The following is a 25,393-nucleotide window of genomic DNA, read 5'->3' on the forward strand; positions in this document are numbered from 1 at the left end:
GAGGGTGCCTGGTCATTCTTTAAAAGTAACTTCCTCACCATTTTAGATAAGCATGCTCCGTTCAAAAAATGCAGAACTAAGAACAGATATAGCCCTTGGTTCACTCCAGACCTGACTGCCCTCGACCAGCACAAAAACATCCTGTGGCCGACTGCAATAGCATCGAATAGTCTACGCGATATGCAACTGTTCAGGGAAGTCAGGAACCAATACACGCAGTCAGTCAGGAAAGCAAAGGCCAGCTTCTTCAGGCAGAAATTCGCATCCTGTAGCTCTAACTCCAAAAAGTTCTGGGACACTGTGAAGTCCATGGAGAACAAGAGCACCACCTCCCAGCTGCCCACTGCACTGAGGCTAGGTAACACGGTCACCACCGATAAATCCATGATTATCGAAAACTTCATGGCCATGCCTTCCTCCTGGCTACTCCAACCTCGGCCAACAGCTCCGCCCCCCCCCCCCCCGCAGCTACTCACCCAAGCCTCTCCAGGTTCTCCTTTACCCAAATCCAGATAGCAGATGTTCTGAAAGAGCTGCAAAACCTGGACCCGTACAAATCAGCTGGGCTTGACAATCTGGACCCTCTATTTCTGAAACTATCCTCCGCCATTGTCGCAACCCCTATTACCAGCCTGTTCAACCTCTCTTTCATATCGTCTGATATCCCCAAGGATTGGAAAGCTGCCGCAGTCATCCCCCTCTTCAAAGGGGGAGACACCCTGGACCCAAACTGTTACAGACCTATATCCATCCTGCCCTGCCTATCTAAGGTCTTCGAAAGCCAAGTCAACAAACAGGTCACTGACCATCTCGAATCCCACCGTACCTTCTCCGCTGTGCAATCTGGTTTCCGAGCCGGTCACGGGTGCACCTCAGCCACGCTCAAGGTACTAAACGATATCATAACCGCCATCGATAAAAGACAGTACTGTGCAGCCATCTTCATCGACCTTGCCAAGGCTTTCGACTCTGTCAATCACCATATTCTTATCGGCAGACTCAGTAGCCTCGGTTTTTCTGATGACTGCCTTGCCTGGTTCACCAACTACTTTGCAGACAGAGTTCAGTGTGTCAAATCGGAGGGCATGCTGTCCGGTCCTCTGGCCGTCTCTATGGGGGTGCCACAGGGTTCAATTCTCGGGCCGACTCTTTTCTCTGTATATATCAATGATGTTGCTCTTGCTGCGGGCAATTCCCTGATCCACCTCTACGCAGACGACACCATTCTGTATACTTCCGGCCCGTCCTTGGACACTGTGCTATCTAACCTCCAAACGAGCTTCAATGCCATACAACACTCCTTCCGTGGCCTCCAACTGCTCTTAAACGCTAGTAAAACCAAATGCATGCTTTTCAACCGTTCGCTGCCTGCACCCACACGCCCGACTAGCATCACCACCCTGGATGGTTCCGACCTAGAATATGTGGACATCTATAAGTACCTAGGTGTCTGGCTAGACTGTAAACTCTCCTTCCAGACTCATATCAAACATCGCCAATCTAAAATCAAATCTAGAATCGGCTTTCTAATCCACAACAAAGCCTCCTTCATTCACGCCGCCAAACTTACCCTAGTAAAACTGACTATCCTACCGATCCTCGACTTCGGCGATGTCATCTACAAAATAGCTTCCAATACTCTACTCAGCAAACTGGATGCAGTTTATCACAGTGCCATCTGTTTTGTCACTAAAGCACCTTATACCACCCACCACTGCGACCTGTATGCTCTAGTCGGCTGGCCCTCGCTACATATTCGTCCCAGACCCACTGGCTCCAGGTCATCTACAAGTCCATGCTAGGTAAAGCGCCGCCTTATCTCAGTTCACTGGTCACGATGGCAACACCCACCCGTAGCACGCGCTCCAGCAGGTGTATCTCACTGATCATCCCTAAAGCCAACACCTCATTTGGCCGCCTTTCGTTCCAGTTCTCTGCTGCCTGTGACTGGAAAGAATTGCAAAAATCGCTGAAGTTGGAGACTTTTATCTCCCTCACCAACTTCAAACATCTGCTATCTGAGCAGCTAACCGATCGCTGCAGCTGTACATAGTCTATCGGTAAATAGCCCACCCAATTTTACCTACCTCATCCCCATACTGTTTATATTTATTTACTTTTCTGCTCTTTTGCACACCAATATCTCTACCTGTACATGACCATCTGATCATTTATCACTCCAGTGTGAATCTGCAAAATTGTAATTATTCGCCTACCTCCTCATGCCTTTTGCACACAATGTATATAGACTCTTTTTTTCTACTGTGTTATTGACTAATTGTTTACTCCATGTGTAACTCTGTGTTGTCTGTTCACACTGCTATGCTTTATCTTGGCCAGGTCGCAGTTGCAAATGAGAACTTGTTCTCAACTAGCCTACCTGGTTAAATAACGGTGAAATAAAAATAAATAAAAAATAAAGGTTGGGTGGTCAATTACAAGGAATTGTGTTTTAGGGATTTAGTTCTTTAGAGATTGAAAGTTAGATCTTACTCTTGTGGGTCAGAAACAGTAACATTTCTATTCTTAACGGTTCAGAAAATTAACATTTAAGCGACCATGAAGATGCTACGCAGTAAACTATCTTTCTTTGGCCTAATCTCTCAAAAGCTTTAGTGATCCATAAACCTCAACTCTTAAAATGCTCCCTCGCTCTGTGGTGACGCAGAGGTTCTCTTTCATTGTAATGACATCACTGTATGTGATTGCTTTAAGTGGCTGCGCCGTTTCAGCCCAACCTTCCCTCCACAACACCACCAAGACCAGTCTATTTCATTAACCAGCATCCTGTATCTAATAACTGTTCTCATTGGAACAGCACACAGCGCCGGCTAATCCATACAATCGGGCCTAGCGCAAGCAGAGTGGACCGTTCGTCTCCTAAATTAAAAGCTACATCAGGGAAAATCGCTGTAACGTATGGAAAAAAGAAAACAGAGCAGTGCAACCTGTCCAACAACCCTCCACCCCACCCCCCCACCCCCCTTCCCTCTCCAGCCTTGTCTCAGGAGGACCGATGGCCAGCAGAAAATAGTTTAATGCCGTTTTTAACCTTCAGATGCATCAGCTGGCTCAGGAAAAGGTCACTTCCTCCGCCAAGTATCGATCCCATTCGTAGGAAAGCCGGCGGAGAGAGGCACTACAATATATTTGTTGTTTGACAAGGATGTGCACCCGTTAATGTTGGGTTAAATCTCTTAGGAAGGAAGGACGCATTTGCCACTGTGTATGGATGTGTGTGTGAAGCATGCTTCCATGCGTGTGTGTAGTTGGGAGGGAGAGGTCCTTTGAAGGAGAGTGTTTTATGTTTATGAATTACACGTTTATCCATCTGCTGCTTTACAGTATGTGTGGAGAGGAATATTAGATCAGGTTTAGATCAGGCTTTTGTGGAAGCGACACTAACGTCTGGTGTTAATTTTGTATTTGTATGTGTGTGTATGTGATATGTCCAGCATTTTAAATGTATTGCCTAAACGTATACTTAAAAACAGGAAATTAACCAATCCTCAATCGTTAACACAATGGAAAGGTCAAATGCTTTATTTATTATCTAAATGTTGAAAGTACGTGGGCGTGGAGAGAAACAAAATGGTGCAGTTTGAGGCCATGTGGTGGAGAGTGATGCCGGTGCTGGGGATGGGGGTGTGAGCAGGTGGGTCTGGGCAGGTGTGATGTCATTGATGTTTGTGTGCGTCTGTATGCTGTTTGTATGTGTATATTTTGTATTGTCATTTTTTTTAATTAATAAATGTGTAGCCACAATTTAATGTCTGTCTGCAAGGCTTGGACTGGGAATGGGACCAAGATGGAGGATGGAGGTCAGCAGTTGCCATGGATACTAGAACAATTCATTACTAATCCCCTTTTATTAAATATGCGTGAGAAAAGAGCAACTTTCCTTCCCAGTGGCACACCAGGGTTCTGAGTTATTGTAATCCACTGTGAGAAGAGATGTCTGTACAAACAATCCGATAAGATTGTGGTCGCCAACATTTCTGAACGTGTCATCCATCGCCTCCTCTGGTTGGCTAGTGTTTGACATGGGCTTCCCAGCCCAGCCTCAAAACACGCTGCCATTCCCTAGTGATTTAAAATTCTCTATCAGCTGTGCCGCAGCTCAGGATTCTTCTGTTAATGAAAGCCTTGAGGGGGCTAAGTGGACAGTGGTGTTGTATTACTTAAGGCTGAATGGTACTTCCAAGGCTAAAAGCCTGAACACAGCATCAGCCCTGTTTCCGTTGGAACTGGAAGGAGAAGGTCTTCCTCTCAGTCCTCTCTCTCTCTCTTAACCGCTCCATGTTGTCACAGTGTGTTAGGGTCTGTGAGTGAACATGTCCTGGTGGAGCAGCCCATCGGCCCGGCTCAGCAGCACACTGAGGCTCCTCTCGGTTGGACGGACGTGGCCCCACCTCAGCCCCACAAGGACAGGCTATTTTTGCCCTCATCAGCACTTGTTAGATGGCAGGGCCTCATGAGGTCACTTAATGCATGATCGAGGGCCCAGGTTTGGGGTCAGAGCCAGCCACGAATCTGAGCAAAGTTGGTGTGCAACACACATGCATATGTGCATGTACTGTACATTAGAGTATATGTGAATATACTGATACAAATAATGTAATTAAGATCATATTTTAGATCACAATCCATATCAAATTCACTGCTTTCTTAATACAGTTAAAGTGGAACTTTTAGCAACATGAAATCTTATTAAAATCTGTTCATATACACCCCCATGAAGAATATATATATATATTTTTTTTACATTTTCTGACACGCGCGCACTTAGATATGGTCATTTCAGCGGTTTCATAAATGCATAGAATGTCTGGGAATGACGTCTAGTATGGCATTTGTGAAATTTCTATAGCAATATAGAGTGGGAGAGTGGTCGTGCGTTTGGACAATTAATAGACACTGCAGTAAATAACCCCCCCCCCCAAAAAAAAATAACTCTGTCTTGATCTGGACCGAAGTCTACGCAGACCAGTGCGCCACAGCCATTCATAGCTACAGTAGGCCTATATGCAAATAAGCCATTTGCCACACGGCCTGCCATTTTGAACTGAATTGTGTGTTTACAGGCAGTAGCAACAGCGTGACATTAGATCACATTAACACATTCACCAAAAGCCACAAAATACACCTGAATGGATTTCTGCAAATATGTTTGGGAATACATTTGGGATCTTCAAAGCCACATTTATCAGATAACCATGAAAAGGTAGGCTATCTATCCCTCAGTCTCTTATGCACATCAACAACAACACGATCAACAACTAATGCTAGCCAGAGCAAGATGAGCAAACAATCTAACAAGGGATCTTTAGATAAACCTTCTCAGACTTTTTCAGCTAGTTAGTTGTCAAAATTGCACTGATAAACGACCGCGAACAGCAGACTGCTCGTCCTTCTGCAACTTGGCTGCCAATGCATGCTTGTCCTAACCCACGTTTTGACAACTGAATGGGAACTTGCCTGCCTGCCCGTCTATTTGATCAATGCCAAATCTTCTTCTTCTATGATGGGGGTTTAACTGCGGTTGGCATCCAATGTTAATGGTGCACTACCGCCACCGGCTGGACGGGGTATTGAATAAGAAACAACAATATAACATTTTGGGAAATGGGGAAAACGACGTTGTACAAAATAAAACACATCAACTAACAAAACCCATCACACTTCTTCAATCACATTCCACTCCAAAATACATCCCGACATATCCACTCCAAAATATATCCCGACATATCCACTCCAAAATATATCCTGACATATCCACTCCAAAATATATCCTGACATATCCACTCCAAAATACATCCCGACATATCCACTCCAAAATATATCCTGACATATCCACTCCAAAATACATCCCGACATATCCACTCCAAAATATATCCCGACATATCCACTCCAAAATATATCCCGACATATCCACTCCAAAATATATCCCGACATATCCACTCCAAAATAAATCCCGACATATCCACTCCAAAATATATCCCGACATATCCACTTCAAAATACATCCCGACATATCCACTCCAAAATATATCCCGACATATCCACTCCAAAATACATCCCGACATATCCACTCCAAAATACATCCCGACATATCCACTCCAAAATATATCCCGACATATCCACTCCAAAATACATCCCGACATATCCACTCCAAAATATATCCCGACAGATCCACTCCAAAATACATCCCGACATATCCACTCCAAAATATATCCCGACACATCCACTCCAAAATATATCCCGACATATCCACTCCACAATATATCCCGACATATCCACTCCAAAATACATCCCGACATATCCACTCCAAAATACATCCCGACATATCCACTCCAAAATATATCCCGACATATCCACTCCAAAATACATCCCGACATATCCACTCCAAAATACATCCCGACATATCCACTCCAAAATATATCCCGACAGATCCACTCCAAAATACATCCCGACATATCCACTCCAAAATATATCCCGACACATCCACTCCAAAATATATCCCGACATATCCACTCCACAATATATCCCGACATATCCACTCCAAAATACATCCCGACATATCCACTCCAAAATACATCCCGACATATCCACTCCAAAATATATCCCGACATATCCACTCCAAAATACATCCCGACATATCCACTCCAAAATATATCCCGACATATCCACTCCAAAATATATCCCGACATATCCACTCCAAAATATATCCCGACATATCCACTCCAAAATACATCCCGACATATCCACTCCAAAATACATCCCGACATATCCACTCCAAATACATCCCGACATATCCACTCCAAAATATATCCCGACATATCCACTCCAAAATATATCCCGACATATCCACTCCAAAATATATCCCGACATATCCACTCCAAAATATATCCCGACATATCCACTCCAAAATACATCCCGACATATCCACTCCAAAATATATCCCGACATATCCACTCCACAATATATCCCGACATATCCACTCCAAAATATATCCCGACATATCCACTCCAAAATACATCCCGACATATCCACTCCAAAATATATCCCGACATATCCACTCCAAAATATATCCCGACATATCCACTCCAAAATATATCCCGACATATCCACTTCAAAATACATCCCGACATATCCACTCCAAAATACATCCCGACATATCCACTCCAAAATACATCCCGACATATCCACTCCAAAATATATCCCGACATATCCACTCCAAAATACATCCCGACATATCCACTCCAAAATATATCCCGACATATCCACTCCAAAATATATCCCGACATATCCACTCCAAAATATATCCCGACATATCCACTCCAAAATACATCCCGACATATCCACTCCAAAATACATCCCGACATATCCACTCCAAAATACATCCCGACATATCCACTCCAAAATATATCCCTACACAGGCTCAGGGACCTGTGATGGGGCTACATTCACCGACAGGATTTCTTGCACGTCCTCGGCTGTGAAATCATGAAGACCCAAAGAAATGTTCAGCGGCATTCACAATGATTCCAATCTTCTTAGACGTCTTCTCTTCTCAGTTTATGACCATTGCAATAAATAATACAAAGTCGACCATTTTAACATGTAGCATTTCACTATCCCTCATTTGATAAGAGACCTTCACTGGTTGTGGTGGCTTTACTACCATTGCTTCTTCCCCACCACTCGTTCCTTCCAATTTTCTCACTGCCTTCAGATAGGAGGCACGCTGGACACTCCTTACCCTTGCCACCTCATTCTCCTTCACCCTAACAGGGCACTCCTTACCCTTGCCACCTCATTCTCCTTCACCCTAACAGGGCACCCTAAGAATTCAGGCACATGTTCACCTCCAGAGTTGCAACCTTTCCTTTCATCATTCATTCATATGATATTCTTCCCTTCTGCACACAATTGACACATGACCAAATATTTTACATTCATGACACTGAAGAGGCTTGTGCACAAAAGCTCTTACAGGGTATCGCATGAATCCTAACTTTATATGAGAAGGGAGAAACTCTTCACTCTTCATCAAAGAACAGTAGCATGTATGAAGTGATTTTTTTTTTCCTCCGTCCACCATACAGGTCAGTCGATGTGCATCAACCACTCCATCGATGTCTTCAGTTATATCCTCTGCCTTTATTTCTTGTGCCACCTCAGAAATAACCCCCTTGATAGGCACCATGCTACGACATTCCCACTCCGATATCTTTTTGAGTCTTAAACAACGCTTCTTCTGCACCGCAGACACACAAAAAAAGTAAACAAGACCGCTTCTTGTGACTCTCACCGACTCCACACATTACAGATTTTTTTCCTGGAGACATTAAACATATTTCCCAAGTAGCATTGATCCAAAACCCTGACTTTGACCAAAAACGAGTCTAGTGGTTTCCTATTTTCCAACACAGCTTTACTTGTCTTGTCTCCCTTTCTCTTCGCCGCTGTCACCCACTCATTCTCCCTTTCTGTGCTATTAGCTTCACTCGACTCACTTGGTTTCCGCCATCTTAAGACAAACTTGGCAAACCTGTTGGCAAACTTGGCAAACCTGTGTTCGGGGAGTTTCTCCGATTCTTCTCTGCAGATCTTCTGAAGCTCTCTCTGGTTGGATGGGGAACATTGCTGCACAGCTATTTTGTTGGTCTCTCCAAATATGTTTGATCAGGTTCAAGTCCGGGGCCACTCAAGGACATTCAGAGACTTGTCCAGGAGCCACTCCTGCGTTGTCTTGACTGTGTGCTTAGGGTTGTTGTCCTATTCAAAGGTGAACCTTCACCCTAGTCTGACATCCTGAGTGTTCTGGAGCAGGTTTTCAACAAGGATCTCTGTACTTTGCTCCATTCATATTTGCCTCGATCCTGACTAGTCTCCCAGTCCCTGCTGCTGAAAACATCCCCACAGCATGATGAGACACCATACTTTACCGTAGTGATGGTACCAGGTTTCCTCCAGACGTGAAGCTGAGCATTCAGGCCAAATTCTCTGGTTTCATCAGACCAGCGAATCTTGTTTTTCATGGCCTGAGGGTCTTTAGGTGCCTTTTGGCAAAATCCACGAGGGCTGTCTTTTGCCTTTTACGAAGGAGTGGCTTCCGTCTGGCCACTCTACCATAAAGGCCTGATTGGTGGAGTGCTGCAGAGATGTTTGTGCTTCTGGAAGGTTCTCCCATCTCCACAGAGGAACTACAGAGCGCTGGATTCTTGGTTACCTCTCTGACCAAGGCCCTTCTTCCCCGATTGCTCAGTTTGGCTGAGCGGCCAGCTCTAGGAAGAGTCTTCGTGGTTCCAAACTTCTTCCATTTAAGAATGATGGAGGCCAGTGTATTCTTGGGGACCTTCAATGATGCAAACATTTTTTGGTGTCCTACCCCAGATCTACGCCTCGACACAATCCTGTCTCAGAGCTCTACGGACAATTCCTTCGACCTCATGGCTTGGTTTTTGCTCTGACATGCGCTGTCAACTGTGGGACCTTATATAGACAGGTGTTTGCCTTTCCAAATAATGTCCAATCAATTGAATTTACCACAGGTGGACTCCATCTCAAGGATGATCAATGGAAACAGGATGCATCTGAGCTCAATTTCGAGTCTCATTGCAAAGGGTCTGAATACTTATGTAAATAATGTATTTCTGTTTTTTATTCTTAATATATTTTCTAAAAACATTTTCTAAAAACCTGGTTACGCTTTGTCATTGTGGCATATTCTGTGTAGATTGCTGAGATAGCTTTTTTTAAATATATTTAATCCATTTTAGAATAACGCTGTAAGGTAACAAAATGTGGAAAATGTCAAGGGATCTGAATACTGTCTGAAGGCACTAAATCATGCATTGATCTGCATCCATCTATTCTCTTAACCTCTTATGAAGTTGGTTTTGTAGCATAAACTGGGAATTTGATCTTTTTGACTAATATTATGATTGTCTGTTTGTTTCATATCTGCAAAGTAGCTTAAACGCTGTCTGTTCCACTTTAAGTCCTCCCCTCAAATACTGTATCTCTCTGTTTAGATATCAGTTCCACCCTATTGTGTTTGTCTATGTCATCAGAAAGAAAGAAAAGTCACACACTCCCTTCATATCACCAGCGTGTCTAAATTCAGCTTTCTTAGTGTGATAGGCAGTGAAATGGAGGGAGAATGAGCGGATTAACATTACTGGCACAGGGATGGGTTGAGATGACCACCAGGGATAATCCTTACGGCCACAAAAACAACAAAAAAGACAATTTTTACATCAGGCTAGCGGCCCAGAGTTTATGCCACAGCGCTCGTTCCAGGCACGCATTCTTTTTAAAATTTCATCATTTGATTTAGATTGTGCGTGAGCGGCAGGCGGAAGAAGGTCCATCACCCGGGACCGTTCTTGTCAACCTTTGGAGCGGAGCGGCCGGTCGGCTGCAGTGTGATGCTTCTGTGTTATTTTTAACCAGGTTTTTTTCCCCCAGCCTCGGAGAGAGAGCCACACACTGAAAGGCAGACGAGGCAGAGAGGAGCGGCTAAGCCCGGGATCAGGAGACAGGCGATTAACCTAAAGTCTGGTGCTTAGAACTTCAAAGTACAAATAGCCCTCTGCTCACGGATCAGGTCCCGTCTAAAGGATGGACAGAGGGAGCAGGGGGAAACAGTTGCTCCGTGTCCCCACACGTACGTAACTGGGGGGCTGGGGAGGGCAGAGGAGGGTGGGGTGTGGTTCTGGCATGCACAGACAATAACACCCTTTGGGCTCCTTGCTGAAACAGTACTATGGGGGGTTTAGGTTTAGCCGTAGCCGTAGCCCTTGACATAGAGATGACATGAGCTGAGACTCTCAGTATCCCTGAGCATGGCGAGAGAAACCAGGAGAGGGGGGTGATGAACAGTGGGTGTGTAGTACTGCTACAGCAATACATTCTGTCAAGCTATGGACGTGATGGAAACCTGGAACCGAAAAAGAAGTGGTTTCTATATTCGTGACGGCGGCAGCCTAGCAAATGACGCGGTTTTATCTCTTTGATGGCTACGGGCCTTGTTAACTTCTGTGGTTTGTTTGTTTGTTTGTTTTCATGTTTGTTATCTCCGAAAGCTGGTTCAAACATATTTCCATGGCTCAGCACCCTCCATGGCTATTATGGTCCCCATCCCTGGTCCCCATGAGCACAGCCCCAACCTCCTTCCTCACCCCTATTCCCGTCCCACACCCCAACCCACAGTACCTAATGAACGACTAGCCACGGCTGATGAAACAGCAGCAGGTCTCTCTCATCTTCGCTTTCTCTCTCGCCTCTCCCCATACCCTCTCCCAATCGTCCTTCACAACCGCCCCCCCCTCTCTCTCTCTCTCTCTTGCTCTCTGTCTTTGAAGGAAGAGGTAGGAGGCTTCATTCTCAGTCTGCCTGCATTAAGACACATCCAGCAAAATTAGCCTGGAGTATCCGCCGACGTTGCTCTATTCTTACCACACTCTAAAGAGCCTACATTTTAATCAGCTTGCTCCGACGCACAGGCCAAATGTTCTCCCCTTCATTAAAAAAAACACACACAAAAAATCTGATTGTCAGCTATAACTCTTGGGGATGAGGACGATTACTTTAGATTAAAATGGCCAAACGTGACATAGCGAGGGAAACTCAACGGCGACCAGGAACAAAAAAATGAATGCTTTCGAAACAGTGCATGTGGGGTAAAGGACTTATGAGAGAAAGACAATTACAATTTTGAACATCTATTAAATATTAAAGAGCTGAATGTGGTCCTAGAGACTCATCATTAGCTGTAATGGGTTTTATACATCGCACTATTCAGCTATTTATTCCGCTGCTTCTAATCTTTAGGAGGCAAGTCCCAACTGAATCATTACACATCCAATCCAACATCATGCAAAAGCTGTGTGTGTGTGTGTGTGTGTGTGTGTGTGTGTGTGTGTGTGTGTGTGTGTGTGTGTGTGTGTGTGTGTGTGTGTGTGTGTGTGTGTGTGTGTGTGTGTGTGTGTGTGTGTGTGTGTGTGTGTGTGTGTGTGTGTGTGTGTGTGTGTGCGTGCGTGCGTGCATGTGTGTGTGCGTGCTTATGTGCAATGCAGAAGATGAAAATAATTCTTAGGAGAATCTTCACCTCTTTCTCCCCCACTCAGGTGTTTTGCTCCTCAAACCCATCTCTAATGCGTGCTTGAGTGAAAAAGAGGGAAATATTTTTGCCTCAACATTGAACCACACACATTTGTATGAAAATTAGGGGGAATGTGGTGAAAATTGGTTGTGAGAAACTGGATGAGAAATTGCACTGAGCCAAGACCAATTTAGATGGCACTTATCCATATGGGGACTAAACCAAAAACAATTCCTCAATTCCAATGCATGATTATTCTCCGTCACTGTCACAAATAAATATGTGAATAAAATATTTTACTACAAATACTCAAAAATAATATTTTATATTTAATAGTTTGAAGTCAAGTCTTGATCTCTCTCTGTCCCTGCCTTCTGTTAATTTCCCATTTCTATGTAAATTCACTGCAGTGTACCACGGCCAGCAAGGCTACAGAATCAAGGTCACAGCAGCGCCTCTGTAAAGAAATGTTGATGTCTTTAGAAGGACTGCAGCAAACATTGAGAAAGTGTAAAGATCAAATCCAGCCACCCAGTGCGAAAAACATGGAGGCCATGCTAATTACACTCTCTCTCTCTCTTGCCTTGTCCTCCGACCAACACTCACTTGCTTTTCTTCTTTCACCATTCAAGATGGATTTTCAAATATTCAAATCAAAAGAAGAGTTTTGTAACTGTTTCCACATCGCACGACATGGACAGATTGTAGGTAACCATTAGCGTCCCTGTGAGACTCCTCTCATTGATCATCCTCGCGTAGTAGGTTCATTTGTAACATTGTGTGACTGGCTTTGGTGCAAAACTACCCTTGTTCAAAATACCACTACAGCACATTGAATGCGTCATAAATTCTTTGTGGCCCTTATCAAGTACATACTTATTAAGAAATAAAAAGAATCCGCCTCCTCACTCTCCCCAGCTGGCACCTTTTTTCTAATGTTGAATGACAAAGGACAGTGAAGGCGTGCATATGTTTTAATATCGGTGTTTATGTGAGTGTGTATACTGTGTATACAGTACGTGTATATACATAGTTGTATCGAGAATTATTTAAGGTGTATATGTGTGTGTGGGCACGCTTGTGTGAATTCGGGTGGGGGGTGGGGTCTAGTTGCTACGCGTCGCTTCGACATTCAGTACCCATTCAGTACCCCTTGAATGCTGGAGCTGTTTCCATGGTAACACTGACCCCTGGGAGTAGATGCTTTTCACCAGGAGCCTCTTTATAATGGATTCACAGCTCGGAAACAAAGGGGAAAAAATACACTCTTTCTCTCTCCCTATTTTTTTGGTCCAGAAACTACTCTCTCTCTGTCAATGTTACAATGTTTGTCGAAGGAGTAAAAACAGCTCACTCTTATTTCTCCCCTATGCTACAGCATTGAAAAAAGATCTGGAGAATATAACCATTTTTATACTTCTATTCCCTTTTTCTAGCCCCCTTTATTTCAAGCTCGATTCACTCTCTTTTTCTCTGTCTGCCAGTTATTTCTAACATACTCCCTATTCGCACTCTTTGTTTGTTATCTTACGCCCTTCTCTATTGTTCTGGGTTGTTTCAAGTTATTATCTTGGTTATCTCTTTCATTCCGTTCCCTCGCCCAGTCCCTTCCTCTATTCAATTGATATCACACTTCTGTCATGTAGAGATACAATGTTAAGGCAGTGTGAAATCAGTGCAGTAACCATCTCTATGTCCTCTCTCTCTGCTCCTCTCCCCAGGCCAAGCTGATAGTACCAAACAGCACAGCAGGTCTGATCATTGGTAAAGGTGGAGCCACAGTCAAGGCCGTCATGGAGCAGTCAGGCGCCTGGGTGCAGCTCTCCCAAAAACCAGAGGGCATCAACCTGCAGGAGCGCGTGGTCACCATTAGCGGAGAGCCCGAGCAGAACCGTAAAGCCGTGGAGATCATTGTTCAGAAGATCCAGGAGGACCCCCAGAGCAGCAGCTGCCTCAACATCAGCTACTCCAACATCTCTGGCCCTGTGGCCAACTCCAACCCCACCGGCTCCCCCTACGCCAACTCAGCCGAGGTGAACCCCGCTGCTGCTGCTGCCGCCGCTGCCACAGCCTCCAGCCTCCTGGGTCAGGCCACCATGCAGAGTATGGGCGGCTTCCCCACCACCATGGGTCCCAGCTTCTCAGGCAACGACCTCCTGACCATCACCTCGGCCCTCAACACGTTAGCCAGCTACGGCTACAACACCAACTCCCTGGGCCTGGGGCTCAACCCCGCGGCAGCCTCAGGAGTCCTGGCCGCCGTAGCGGCTAGCGCTAACCCCGCCGCGGCTGCCGCTGCAAACCTCCTGGCATCCTACGCCAGCGATGCCTCCACCAGCGCAGGCCACCAGGCCGCCTCCCTGGGAGGCTTCACCCTGGGCTCGCTGGCCGCGGCCACTGGGGCCACCAACGGCTACCTGAGCGCCTCATCCCCGCTGATGGCACAATCCCTGATGGCCACTGAGAAGCAGATGCAGGAGGGGGCCAAGGAAGTGGTGGAGATCGCTGTTCCCGAAAACCTGGTAGGAGCCATCTTGGGGAAAGGAGGGAAAACGCTAGTGGAGTACCAGGAGCTGACTGGAGCCCGGATCCAGATCTCCAAAAAGGGAGAGTTCATTCCCGGCACCCGGAACCGTAAAGTTACCATAACCGGCTCTCCGGCGTCAACGCAGGCAGCTCAGTATCTGATCAGCCAACGGATCACGTATGAGCAGGGTGTGCGCGCCACCAACCCACAGAAGGTGGGCTAGAAAAAGGGAATGGAATGGAGGAAAACGAGTGGGGGCTTGGGGAGTAATGCAAAGTGAGAGAGAAAGGGAGAGGAGAGCAAGAATGTTGGAAGGAATCGTTCACACGTTTTTTCGTGTTTCAGTATTGTAAAAATGATGTGACGCAAAAAATTTGCTCGGAGAGAGGAGAAAGTGTAATGCGGAATACAAATGAAAATAAGGTGTAAAATGTAAATACGGTTTTATTACTTAAGTCTTGATCTTTCGGGATTTTTTATTGTTTAGTTTTTTTGTTCTTTTGTTTGTTTGGGTATTCTCCGGACAGTGGTGAATGCGATTTTAAACTGGCATGCTGCCGCGCTGCAGTTTGGAAAAGGGGGGCGGTGGGGGTACTGGGGGCCGACCCCCATGGAATCAGCCCCTTCCCCACCCCCACCCCCATTCCTGTGTAGCTCACTGATTTTTTTCTTTCAGATTTGCCTTCAGTTTCAATTTGCCCCTTACCCTGCCCCCACCCCATACTCTTCACCCTCCCCCTACAAGGGTCTGAGAAGACTGCAAACAAGTGCTTGGTTTGAGATCTAAGGAAAATCCCTGTAGTTGATGACATCCCCCCTCCTTTCCCCCATCCCTCGCCCCTCTCACAGCCCCCACCCCCCCCTGTTTCGGGCAAAGGAGGTTGAGAGATGTGCCCTCCTATCCCTATTGCCTCGCGCCTTAGGTTCTGATTTAGCCAGATGCATGCTATGCCACCCTCCGTATTTATATATGGGATGCTCGTGTTTCGTATGTAGGACGAAGGCAGAGACGCGTGGTGCATCTCATTGGGTCAGAATTCTAGCGTAGCGCAAGAGCACATATAGAGGTTGGGGCATTTTTCTCAACAAGGTTTGCAGTCTGATATTATGATTATTATTAAGATTATTATAGATATCATCATCATTATTTATTCATATGATTTCACCCATAAAGTTCGGTATTTTCCTTGTTTTTTTTAAATCTGTGAATTCAGGTTGACATGAATGTAAAGACTATTTTTGATTTGATTTGTTTAATTTAAGTGGATTTAATAGTATGTCACGTAGTGTAATATACAGTATGTCTTATTTAAGTCCAGTAAAAACTGCACCGTAAGGACCACTACAGTGATGACGAAGAGGAAGGGTTAGCTTTGATATCCAGCAAAGAGCAGGACAGTAAATATTCACATTAAAACACACACACACACACACTCTGATGCCATTTCAGTGCTAAAAAGGATTATAACATATCTACATGGCAGATTACGGTGAAATCAAGCAGACTAGTCTCTATATACAGACATAGCTGCACAATGAAAAATGCCACTTGCACAACAGGCCCAAGAGCAGCGTTCACATTCTTGCAGGAACGAAGTTCTCTAATAACGTCAACCCCCGAAGTTGTTTCAATGTTGTGTGAGCTCAGATTTATCTCCTCTCTCTCCAGCTTAGCCTGTGTCCCTCAACATTGTGAAAAGCCAAAGTGTTGTTGGGACTGGAGGGCCATAGCCGTCTCCGCTGAGATATCCAGCGAGCGCTGCTCTTCTGCCTGTGGCACTCGAACTCTAACTGTCTAGACAGGCCAGGCGAGACACTAGGAACAAGAGCACTTAGAACCTAGAGGTGGTGGCCCCGCCAGGATACGTACATACTACTGAAAAATACAAACACTGAAGATGAGAAAGTTGATAGTTGAAACGATCTCACTAGGGTCCAACCAGATTGCCAGGCCCCGTCTCATTGCAAACAGATCTATTTCAAGGTAGTTCATATTTAGAAGTAGTTTTCCCTAATACTTGCTCTTATCAAGCAGTGTTCTTCTGTCCACGATGAACGGGGGGGAATGTAAGGTGGTACGATCTGTTGGGCGTTAACTACAAGTCTAATGGTTGTGGGTTATTCTGATTTTGGAAAACTGTAGGGACCTCCCACTACACACTCCCTGCAATGGATACTACCCACTAACCTATAAGCTGCTAAAGATGTTTTGGTTTGTTTTATCTTGTTTTGTTTTTTTTTGCAATCGGAGTACACTGAAGTCCATCTTAATGCACTGTGAAGTGTGGGTATCTTTTTCTCTGCCCATGAGGTCAGGGCTGTGTGCTGTAGGAGCTTGGTCACAGGCATATGCGTTGTTATTATTATGTCAGGGAAATGTACACATGAAAATACCAGGCAACTAATCATATCTCATGAACAAAACTCTATTTGCATACAATATCAGTTCTCAGTTAGATATGCAAGACGAGGAAAGAGTATTCGTGTTTCTAAACACTACGTTGAAACCGTGATCCTGGATTGAGGCTTTGGATGCGCTTTGACTCAGTTTGGCATTGAAAGTAATGTGGTTGTAGAAACGGTCTCTATTTGGAGGATGGGATTGGGGGGGGGGGAGTGGCAGGTGTGCATGTTCAGCTTTTGCTATTCAAAGACAACAGTTGGAGGTATGTGGAGTTTTATCCCAATTTTGACCGGGTTGCTCTTTTTTTTAAGATACTCTAATCGTCCGACTTCCCTTTTCATATTTGCTGTTTTCATAAACAGTTGAAATTGATGTATTCTGTTAGCTAACTGAAAATGGCGGGCTAACCTAAATGTGATTACTTCTAAAATGCCAAAGGAGGGGGGGGGGGGTCACATTTTGCTTGACATTAAACAATCTAACTTGGTCTGGTAAGGGAACACTAGTATTCGCCATTGGAATGTTTTCTCTATTGTCTATTGGAGCGACAGTGAAGCGCGTATCTCGACAGATTGGTAAGGAGGCTTCTTTATTTCCATCTAATACCATCCACTTTCCTCACCCCCCCAACCCTTGTACCTCCGTGCACCCCATTCTTACACATCAACCCAGAGCCCCCCTCTCACATCTCTCCATGGGTGATAGTGTCTGGTGTTGCGATGCATGTCTGCTTGCCCTTCCAGACCACAACTACTCCAAAACAATGACTGTCTGAGTCTCTTAATGCTATGAGAGTAGAGAGGACAGAGTTCCCTTGGTTGTAGAGCTGAGCATTAGAGTCTAGTTAGTGACCATTTTACCAGCAGCAGTGAGAACAAATTAGTAGGTGGCAGAGGAAGTATGAAAGAGAACCTGCAACCAGGCAACTAAGAGAGAGAGCTACTATCTGACTTCATTCTGTCAATCCCCTGGCCAGTGGTTTGAAACCATATTTTATTCTGTATGTTAGTGATAGGAGTGAAAACATTATGCTACATTTGGTACACATGCCCAGATACATACAGTACATTCATAAACACATTTACATAGATTGCGAGTAGAATAAGGGAAATACTGCTTGTTGAAATCATTAAGAAATGACAGAAATTACTGGATATAAGCGATACTACAACTGTGACAAATCAATGTGAATGATATCAAATAGAACAATATCAAATACCTGTAGTTGGAGATCACGGGAAGGTGCCAACAAAGTTTGTCAAAGCACGGCTTTGTTATCTTTTTATCTAATTCAGCAAAATTACCCCATGTTGATGGGGTTTTAGGGTGTCCATTTTTGGCTGGTTTGTAATTTAGGGGATCTAGATAAAATGTGATGAGTACTGGAAGCAATATACGTAGTAGCATGTTGTCCTTGTATTGTCTTTTCGTTCGGTCCGTTGTAAAAGCTTAGGATTTACCTAGATGTTGAATAGATTTACATAATTACGATTTTTTTTTAATTTGTGAAATTGCTGCTATTTAATAAGTGATGTACTAAAAATAAAGTTAAAACATATCTGATTGGTCGTTTAGCAGGATGTTGTAGTTCCCAGAGGTGTACTAAATGCTATACATGCTGATAAGATAATAATTACTGTAAAAACAAACTCAACAAATAAATCTGTGCCAAAATAGATCTTTAAAGACTGAAACTGAAAATACGCGTGATTTAAAAAACATGACATGAAAGGAATCATACTTTTATAAGAAGAAAATGTGATAAGTGCCAAACGAACCATATTTATAATTGTAAATAGAAGGAAATGGTACAAGTGACTTTTTTGTTGTTGAGTAAAAATCGATGAAAAAAAAAAAAGGTTTTAGTTCAACTTTTAATTCCCCCTTTTACTTACCATATGACATGAAATAAGGGATTGTGGAGGAAGGGAGCCATCTTGTTAGCTAGTAATCCAGAAATCCTTGAATATTGCAGTACTTAGACTCCGGGGCCAGAAGAATCAACGTAGAGATAGATTAGCATGGTTAATGATACACATGATATTGACATTCTTAATACAGCCTTTTATAGTTCTAAAAATGTATTTTGTGGAGATAGATGTTATCTTTTTTGCACGTCTATTATTGCATGATATCAAAGTGAAGCGTGGACAACACAAACATGTTAGAAAAAAATATCGTACAACATTTTTGGCCCGGTGTGTATTCTTCATTTTGAAGACAAATCGTTGCATGCCAACAATGGAAAAGCCTTTTCATTTTCAGTGACACAATTTCAAACCTGTGTTGTTTTCACTAAGAACATGCAGGGACATCGTCCAGTAGAGCAAGGCCACAGTATAATTAGATTGTATGACTGGATGAGTATTTTGTGAGAACTTTGTCTAGGCATTAAAACATTCTTAGAGAGATAGGAACAAACTTTTAATCAAACATGAAGCAATTTTTTTGGGGGGGGGGCTGGTTGTGCTTCTTTTACTAAAACTCTAAAACAGAGTTATTTAATCCTGAATGAATTTGAATGCTTTTTTACATAGATATGGAGATATTGTCCAGGAGTGTACTCACCTCTGCATAAGTTTGCATATCACTCTTCGATCATGACTTCAGGGCTTGAGTGTCCATGTGTTTTGTGTGAATAACTAACATCAGGTAAGGCCAGATCTGGCCCTAGTGTCATTCTAACCATCTGTTTACCCTTCCGGCTCCCTCTGAGCTTGAGCTCTTGTCTTGATGTAAATATGCACTTTATATTTCTCATTTAGACAGCTTTCTCATTTAAACCCCCATCTCCTGAAAGGAAACTAGGAAGTGTTTTGATGTGCATAGGCACCATGATTTTTCACACTCTGTTCTGTTCAGCTTGTGTGTTTCTCAAAATCCTGGGTCTCTCTCCAGAATTTGGGACAAAAGTGTGTTTGACTCTATAATCACTGAATTTGGTCTCATTGCATAATTGCACTTTCTACGACAAAAAGTGTATATATTGCCAATATTCCCCATGTTGTCCATTGCCCAACTGTCATTCAGTTTCACCATTAGACAACTGAATGGTGTTGGCATGCTCAAAAGGGGATTGTAAATGGCAAAAGCTGGTCAGCCACAAGAAAACATAGCTTTTCCTCACTTAACACAGAATTTGGACTTATGTATATTTCTGAAGCTTTTAATAACAGTGTCAAAAAGGGACACTCAGTCTAAACTTTAACCAAATTGACATCCCTGTTCCTAGCAATGCCTCAGTTGCAATACAATGTCAGCATGAGGTATACTGTACAGCCCTGTAGAGTAAGCTGAGATGGGGGTTTGTGCATTAGTGTAGTACCTTACTGTACAGCTGTGCATGTGCTATTGTCTGGCTCTCTCGTGTCTGTGTGTCTGCAGTAGGTCAGCATCGTGGTGTCGTCTCCACGTTGCTGGGTGAACAGATCTGTTTTGTGATGTGCAGAGGAATGCAAACTTATGGTTCACCTGCTGTAGGTGACATCATTGCTTTTCAGTAGGTGTGTGGCTACTAGTGCTCAACTCCAAAACCTCACAATGCCCCAACCCCCGCCCTCCTCGCTCACACCCACTCCCACCACCCTTAGCCAGACATTCACGGAACCCAGGGTCCCACTCTTGAGCTTGTACCCCATCGAAGCACCAGCAATTTTAGACTGCATTTGTCATATCACTGTTCAGTTCCTCTTTATTGTTTTCCTGTTTTTTTATTTGTACTACGCTCTCTAACCTAGACCAATTATAACAAAATGCCATTCATATGTATCCTGTTTACTCCCCCTTTTCTCCTTTTTGCACTTTCACTGCCCCCCTTTTCCAACCACTCCCCCACACTTCTGCTCCGATCCCGCCACACCACCAAACCCCCCCTCCTCCTCCTCCTCCTCCTCCTCCTCGAGTTTCTCCCGAGTGCCAAACAAAAACAGTACCATTCCAAACTTTTTGAGTTTTCTTGTATGTTGGACATCCATTGGACGCACCCATGAAGCCAGCATGTTCCTCCATAACATGATGTCAGTCATGACGCCTCAACATTACCCAAAAGAAACAGATCAAAAAAACCCTGAGCTAAAAGCAGACCTGGATTAACCCGGTAAAGGCTGGCTACCTCTCATAAACTGCTTTTCCTAATTCTCTACCATCTCTTCAACCTCCAGGACATCATTGATTGTGTGCCATAGTGTTGGGGGCACTTGTCACTCTCCTCACTCCCCAAGTCTCTCCATTTGATTTTCGATGGGAAAAAATAAAAAAATCCATTTCTAATGACGATTCTTTTTCTTTAACATTAAACCACACTCAGAATGGTGTGAGGAGTGTAATCGTCAGCTGCGCAGCCATCCTCTGTCTTCTGAACTTTGAACTTTTCACCCCTCATGAACTTTATTGACCTTCTTCCTCCCCTTCTATGTTCATCAAACTGTTTGGACTTAAATCTCCATTCCATCACCAAAACTATTTGAGACTGTGCAATTCTAGTTGAAATGATTGGATTTTTTTTGCTTGTTTCTCATCACTGGGGCAATTCTCAGAGATAAAGAATGAAAAATCATCCACACAAAAAATACAGACAAACAACAACAAAAAAACTAAACAACTGTTTCTCCACAATTTCATTTTTCTCTCATTGTAAATATTTTTGTCAGATTTTGTTGAGCTGTAAAGAGAGGCGTGTTCAACAGAATGGGGCCGGCAGCATAAAACCCACCTAGTGGAAAGAGGAAAAGAAAGACGCACCCCATACATCTACTCATTTGTTCTGCTACAGTAGCTTGTTGTATTGACATTGGTGTGACCTGCTGTATTTGTTGTTGTTTATTTCCATGCTAGCTCCACTTAGATAAAAGGATGTAAAAACGCAAAAGAGAATTCAGTTCTGGAGCTGAAAATCATCCTCATGATAGAATTGTTTACATTTGCTACCGTAGCTGTATTCGTTGGTGGTTTCGTTTTGCTTAGTGTGAGTCGTAGTTATTGTAAATGCTTGGTAGTTGGAAGAACATATCAATGTGGAGAACTTGCTAGACTCGGCACCTTACACTAGATGTGGGACACACAAGACTAGGGAAAATCTGTGTCGCTCCCAAACCACAAAAAGGAAGTTGAGCCCTCTTTAGTGCAATAGAGTAAAAGTGATATTGTTTATAACTACGATTATGTTAATTGGGCATATTGTAGGTGGGCGTTGTTGAATGTAAATGCCAACATGACAAAGGTGCCCGTAGTGCCAACTGAGACATATCTCGGTCAGTGGGTTTAGTAGATCGAAGAAGACTGAAAGTGTTCATTTGACACAGCTAGACTGGACTCACCATATCATTGCTTAGCTTTGGGCTCCACTCACAATGCTTTATGCTGCCAGCCTCATTTTCTGATAACACTTCATGAGCTATTTATTTTCAACCTATTATATACTATTAATAAATGACAACACAACAAGAAAAAGGGAATGACTGGAAAGGTGAATTATTGTTTTGTTTTTTAGTATTTTAGTGGTTGCTTTTAACACCATTCATTAACTGACTTAAAGAGTATTGAATATTTAATGTAATTGTAGCATTGTGTTTGTAAAAAAAAAAGTACAAAAAAGTAGTGAGTTGTGTTTATTGACTTGTGGATTACCAGTGAAGTCAGCAATCTAGTGCTAATATATATTTCATCTTTTTTTAAGGATTATTCTTTTCCGACAGCAACAACAGTCATTATAAATGTTCATTTTAGCATCACCTGTCTTCTGTTGTCTTATTCTTCACCTCCCACTACACTCAGTCTCATCCAAATAACACATTGCAAGTTTGTGCCTGAAACCATGTGCTTGGTCTGGGGGCGGGGCCATATGGTATGAGTGGCGTGTGAGTGTGTGAGTGTGTGTGTGTGTGTGTGTATGAGGGAGAGAGTGTGTGAATGGAAAGGCTGCTGTCTGAGCCTTGGTGGGTGGGTGTTCTGTCCAATGTCCACCAAAGCTAAAACCTGGAGGGCTTCCATTCACCAATGGAATCCCCTGACGTTATAGCTGGAACTTCATCATGTGACCTGAGCCGACTCTATCGTTCATAACCCTCCCACCCAACCACTCTCCACCACTACCCTATCCCTGAGTCATCCCTTACCACACGCCAGCACCATGTGATGTTCTCCATCGATAACATACTACTCGACCAGATCCACATTAACATGTCTCCTCCATGTTTCCAAAAGGAGCGCGTTGCCAGTCAACCTGCTTCCCACATGATACTCAACCATCCTCTCTAGCTGCCGGGGCCAGGCCCATTCGTCTAAAAACAAGAGGATAGACAGACAGAGAAATAGTGATTCTCAGGGTGTCTTCTTGATCTCCTTTTATATCCTGCCTTCTGCAGTTGTCCCACTTGATTCTGCCCTAATGATTTCTATGGAGCCCAAAGACGACGATGATTTCCAATGCTCATGTAATGGTTGCTTAGCAATTATTCTGAGGGATGATGTGCACCCACTTAAAGGAGCAAGAAAATGCTGTATTGTTTACAACCTAAATGAGACCAACGCTGTTGAAAAGGAATGTGTAGGACAAAAAAAAATTATACGTATTGCAAAATGATGACATTTCAACAACAATTTGTGTGACATGAGTTAATGTAATTATGAGTCATTGCATGTTACTATTTTTTGCAATGAAAACATCTTTTTTTGAACTGTTAGAATGGATGGTACATTGTCAAATTAGTGCAACATTTAGACGCTAATAATAAAACAAACGTTGGTGTCCGTGTTAATGTCACCATCAGGAGAGGTTTTGGACCAATGAATGCAAAATGTTGTAACGGTTTTGTTCATTTGTACATGGTAATAATGGGTTAAATAAACCATTGAAGCTAATTGTCAGGTAGACATCATTAGTCTTACTAATTAATTCATCAAGGCCCACACATTGGTTTACCATGTTAATACTCAAAGAGGTGCTTGAAAAACAGTTGATATTGGACAGAATACAGTTCTTACTATAACCAAACCCCAAAAGAGGTAAGTTAAACACCCCAACGTTGCACATGATATTGTGGTGTTTCACAAACACACATGTTTACCAGAGGCAGAAAGAATATTTCAAGCGGGTTTAGGTATTTAAGGAGGACATGAATGACAATGTTGGACATTACCATGCTTTTGCTGAACAAGCAGCATAGCAATCAGAGGTTATGAGACGATCGGAAAGGTTGGGACTCGTCTCACCTCATCCAGTACACCCAATACAATAGAAATGACACAAATCAAGATGGAGGCTATGTTGCTCTTTGACATTTTCATCCTCCCACTATCACTGTGCACAAACCAGTTCATCCAACCAGCAAACACCACCCCCCCCCCGCATTCACCATGTCTCCACAGCCAACCTATCAGGATCTGTGGATGTAGGCAGATCCAAGCAACTTCTGGCCAATGGGCTTAGACCTCTCCATGCATTGGCTATTGGTTTATTGACCTGCAGCACACAGCAGAGTCCCCAGGTTTATCAACATTCACAGCCATGGTCTGAAAACCAAACCTGTCTCACAAACCTTCCATACATTAAAGAAGTACCTCCAAGGTTCAGAATGAAGCAGAGTTTCTGGTTTACTGCACACACCTCCCAAGTCATTAAATCAAGGCAATTTGTAAGGCAGCTAAAATAACGTTATGGTACAATATGAAGCCAAAAGTTGTAATGAGCCCCTGAGCTTTCGTAATAGAGCAATGTCAGAACATTGATGCGCCTTTTGTTCGGCACTACAGTAGATGTGTTTGTTTTGTGTCCTTGATAGCTTTGTAGTCATTCCAGAACGTCAATGAACTGAAAGGAGGTAAGTTATGAGATTAATGGAGAATAACTGAACCTAAAAGGGATAGTTCACCCAAATTACAACATTACACATTGGTTTCCTTACCCTGTATGCAGTCTATGGACAAAGTAGGACAGCAATCCATGCTTTACGTTTTAGCATTTGTGACACAAATCCCATTCCAGTCATGGGACCAGTATTAGCATTTTTCACTCATCATGTCCAAATCATCCAAGGTCTTTAAAATTGATTGTGAAGCTCAACAAAGTCACATATACACCACCGTTCAAAAGCTTGGGGTCACTTAGAAATGTCCTTGTTTTTGAAAGATTTTTTATGGAATATCTACATAGGCATCCAGGGACCTGTTATCAGCAACCATCACTCCTGTGTTCCAATGGCACGTTGTGTTAGCTAATCCAAGTGTATCATTTTCAAAGGCTAATTGATCATTAGAAAACACTTACAATTATGTTAGCACAGCTGAAAACTTGTTCTGATCAAAGAAGCAATAAAACTAGCCTTTTATAGACTAGTTGAGTATCTGGAGAATCA

The 25,393-nt window shown here is 43.4% G+C and overlaps 1 protein-coding gene across 2 annotated transcripts in view; it reads left to right on the plus strand.

Moving 5' to 3' along the window:
* The window catches only part of nova2 (uncharacterized LOC109909591), a 73,795-nt gene extending 49,883 nt beyond the window's left edge, over window positions 1-23,912 (plus strand). The window contains exon 5 of one of the 2 annotated variants that reach the window (XM_031796050.1): window positions 13,833-23,912. In XM_031796050.1, the coding sequence (XP_031651910.1) occupies window positions 13,833-14,861 (1,029 nt within the window). In that variant the 3' untranslated portion in view covers window positions 14,862-23,912. The remainder of the gene's footprint in view (window positions 1-13,832) is intronic. The other variant, XM_031796051.1, reaches the window with a different exon arrangement.
* The last annotated feature ends 1,481 nt before the right edge of the window (window positions 23,913-25,393 follow it).

This window comes from Oncorhynchus kisutch, linkage group LG18 (assembly GCF_002021735.2).
Source record: "Oncorhynchus kisutch isolate 150728-3 linkage group LG18, Okis_V2, whole genome shotgun sequence".
Taxonomy (NCBI): Eukaryota; Metazoa; Chordata; class Actinopteri; order Salmoniformes; family Salmonidae; genus Oncorhynchus; species Oncorhynchus kisutch.